At 34.9% G+C, this 3,428-nt stretch overlaps 1 protein-coding gene across 1 annotated transcript; it reads right to left on the reverse strand.

Annotated features, from left to right (window-relative positions):
* Positions 1–1,151: 1,151 nt before the first annotated feature.
* LOC124228385 (olfactory receptor 4P4-like) lies at positions 1,152–2,102 on the reverse strand. Its single transcript, XM_046642830.1, has one exon. It carries the CDS (start codon positions 2,100–2,102, stop codon positions 1,152–1,154), a length of 951 nt encoding a protein of 316 aa, XP_046498786.1.
* Between the last annotated feature and the right edge of the window lie 1,326 nt (positions 2,103–3,428).

Here is a 3,428-nt window from a genome sequence, read left to right on the forward strand (position 1 = left end):
CCTCTCCCTTTTGGATGTGCCTGCCTGTGGAGAGGCTGGGTGCTGTTCTGCTCTATGCTCTGTGATCCTGTAAAGAGGCAGTTCTTGCCCCCACCCCTCCCCTTAGGGGATTCAGTAAGGATCTAGCATGCCTTGCAATTGGGGGTGTGAGACAGCTAAATCTAGGGGTGAAGTGTTACCAAAAAACTTAGCAAAAAACTTAGCTGTTTATCTAAAATTACGTGTTCTAATTGGCTTTAATTAGTAATAAAGAAGACAATGCTCTCCCCTCAGAATAGAGTGACTTTACTATATATATATAAAACAATGTAGAGATTTATGTTATGGAATCATTATAAAATGGTTGACATAGGAGGTTTTAAAATAAAAATTTAAAAGTACAAAGGCATATGCACTGTCAGTGTCTTTTGCCTCCATACAACCTTTTTCAGCACTACCAAAAGACTAATGGAAAAAAGAGAATTTTGGTAAGAAGTGTTAATTTACAGTGCATGTTTGTGTGTGTGATTTGAGTATTTTTATACAAATCAGCTATTTTTGTTATAAGAACAGACTTTATGAGTAAGAAATTTATCACATACTCAAACTTTGTTGGAAAATTGGAAAATAGATATGAATAAGCCTAAAATAATTGACCCAATACTGTACTATGTTTCCTAATTTCTAGGTGTCTCAGCTGGCTAACTGGACCCAGAGTGGAATCTTTCCTTGTCTACAGATATAGCAATATGAAGACAAAATATATTAAAGTAGAGAAATAACTGAAGGGAGTATATATTAGCAAAACTGTGGCATTTAATGTTTAAATGGGTCACTCAACCAAGAAAATGCCTCCTATAAGGGATAAGAAGCAAAGCTGTATGACAAGATATTCGTATATTCCTTCATTAAATATTTATTGGGCTCCTAATATGTGCTATACACTTTGCCTATTACTAGGAAATTTGCAGTGAAATAAATATGACAAAACACCTACTTTCATGGAACTTAGAGTTTACTGAAGAATGAAAACAAGGGAAGCACATCAGGGAAGGAATATGAAAGAGAACCACTGATGGAAGCTGTTAAGACTTGGCTTTTACACGTTCAGACTGATTTTCCCATCAACAGGAGGGAATTAAAGAAAGGGAGTGTAATGTAAAGATGTCAATTCACATCAAAAGATGAATAGCCTTCAACTCATTGGCTTTCCTTTCACTGCACCAAACTTTCCTTATGGCATTTTTCATCTCCACATTTCTAGGTGTGTAGATAAGAGGGTTGAGCATGGGGACAATAATTGTGTAGAAGAGTGTAAACACTTTATCTTCTGGTAAAGTTGTAGCAGGTCTAATATAAACAAAGATGACAGGTGCAAAAAACAGGATTACAACTGTGATGTGGGAACTGCAAGTAGAAAGTGCTTTGTGGCGGCTTTCTGCAGAATATGCTTTCACATTATATAAGATCATAAAGTAGGAGGCCATCAAAACCAAGAAGATCACCAGTCCCATCAGACCAGAATTGGCAATGACTAAGAAACCAATTTTGTGTGTATCAGTGCAGGCCAGTTTCAACAAAGGATATATGTCACAGAAATAGTGATCTATTTCATTGTGGCCACAGAAAGATAAAAAAATTGTAAGCAGAAACAGTCCAAGGGAATGCAGAAGCCCCCCAACACATGATGCTATGAGAATTGAGTTACACCTTTGCCTATTCATGATGATGGCATAGTGAAGGGGTTTGCAGATGGCCACAAAGCGGTCATAGGCCATTCCTGTGATGATGAAGACCTCAATCCCCCCAAAGAAGTGTGTGGTAAAAAGCTGAGTCATGCAATTTTTATAGGAAATGACATTCCTTTCTGTCAGTAAGTTAGTCATAAGTTTGGGTGTCACAGCGGAGGTGTAGAAGAGGTCTGAGACTGCAAGATAATTAAGAAAGAAGTACATGGGCTGGTTAATTAGCTGACTGCATGTGATAGAAATCATGATGATCAAATTCCCCAACCAAATTGCTAGATAACAGAGTAAGAAAAATAAAAAGCAGAGGATTTGTACTTTCTTGTTCTTAGAAAGTCCCAAGAGAATAAATTCAGTAAGATTATTGCTATTTTCCATGGTCTGATGCTCAAGAAAGTTATCTGAAATAACAAAAGTAAAAAAAAAAATCACTCATGAGAAAATGAAGATGTAATATGTAATTAAAGAGGCACTAATGCATTTTTCAAAACCTCAGCCATTTTGAGATCCATTGAATCACTGATTCATTTAAAAAAAGACTTTTGAATATCTAGAGCCAATATCCTTCTAAGAACTGAGGATACAATGGTGAATTAAAGTTCCAGCTTTTGTGTAATTTAAATTCTTTTGTGAGAAATCAAGAAGGTATACTCATCAAGAATAAAAAAAGAGGTAATCCGAAGAGTGTTAAGTAGGGTGAACACATTAATGTATCACTGTAGGATATAAAATGGAGGCTACCATAGAACTTACCTGATTAGACAGCTTCTAATGAGAGCACAAAAGTGGTGGAGGGTGTGTGGATGATTTATACAGTGCTTGGCATATAGTCAATGATAAATAAATATTAACTAAAGAAAAATTTGGGAAGTAAACAATGTTCTATAATCTTTAAGGAATAATATGTCATTAGAAATAAGCTATCATCCATTAGTCAGGTAGTTCATGATGAAACTGAAGAACAAATTATTTTTCTGAATTGACTTGTAGTCCATTTTGGACTTATAAGAGGAAATAACGTAGAAATTACTGCATGAAACTTTTATATTTCTTAAAAGTTATTTGTAGCTTCTATGGGATAATGGAGCCACAACTCTGCTTTTCCTGTTTATTTCTCTTGCAGGATTATAGTAAAAACAAAATTAGTTTTAAAAAGTCATTCTTGGTTCAACCATTTTTAAACGAATTACAACACATGTTTGGGGGTTGGCTCAGTGGCAGAGTGGTTAAGTTTGTGTGCTCCACTTCAGTGGCCCGGGGTTCAAGGCTTTGGATCCTGGGTGCGGACCTACACACTACTCATCAATCCTTGCTGGAGTCACATCCTACATAAAAAATAGAGGAATATTGGCACAGATGTTAGCTTGGGCCAATATTCCTCATCAAAAACAAACAAACAAAAACACATATGTTTACGCATCATTGATGCCTTCTGCTTTTTATATCAAATTGAATGCATTCTACTCTAAGCAAGTTAAACTTAATGCTAATGAAGAGATAAGTAGTTGAAAAATATTTTTTTAACTTTAGAATTACTTAAGAATGAGTGATGATTCTTTATGAGAAATATATATCCAAATTTCAAAAATTTTTCTGTTTATGTTTAGTTACATTATATCCAAGAGAAATCAATTTAAGTAAATTGTTAACAATGGCTATCTGATGATGGTTAGACTATAGAGATTTTAATTTCCCAATTTATCT

This window comes from Equus quagga, chromosome 17 (assembly GCF_021613505.1).
Source record: "Equus quagga isolate Etosha38 chromosome 17, UCLA_HA_Equagga_1.0, whole genome shotgun sequence".
In the NCBI taxonomy this organism is placed as follows: Eukaryota; Metazoa; Chordata; class Mammalia; order Perissodactyla; family Equidae; genus Equus; species Equus quagga.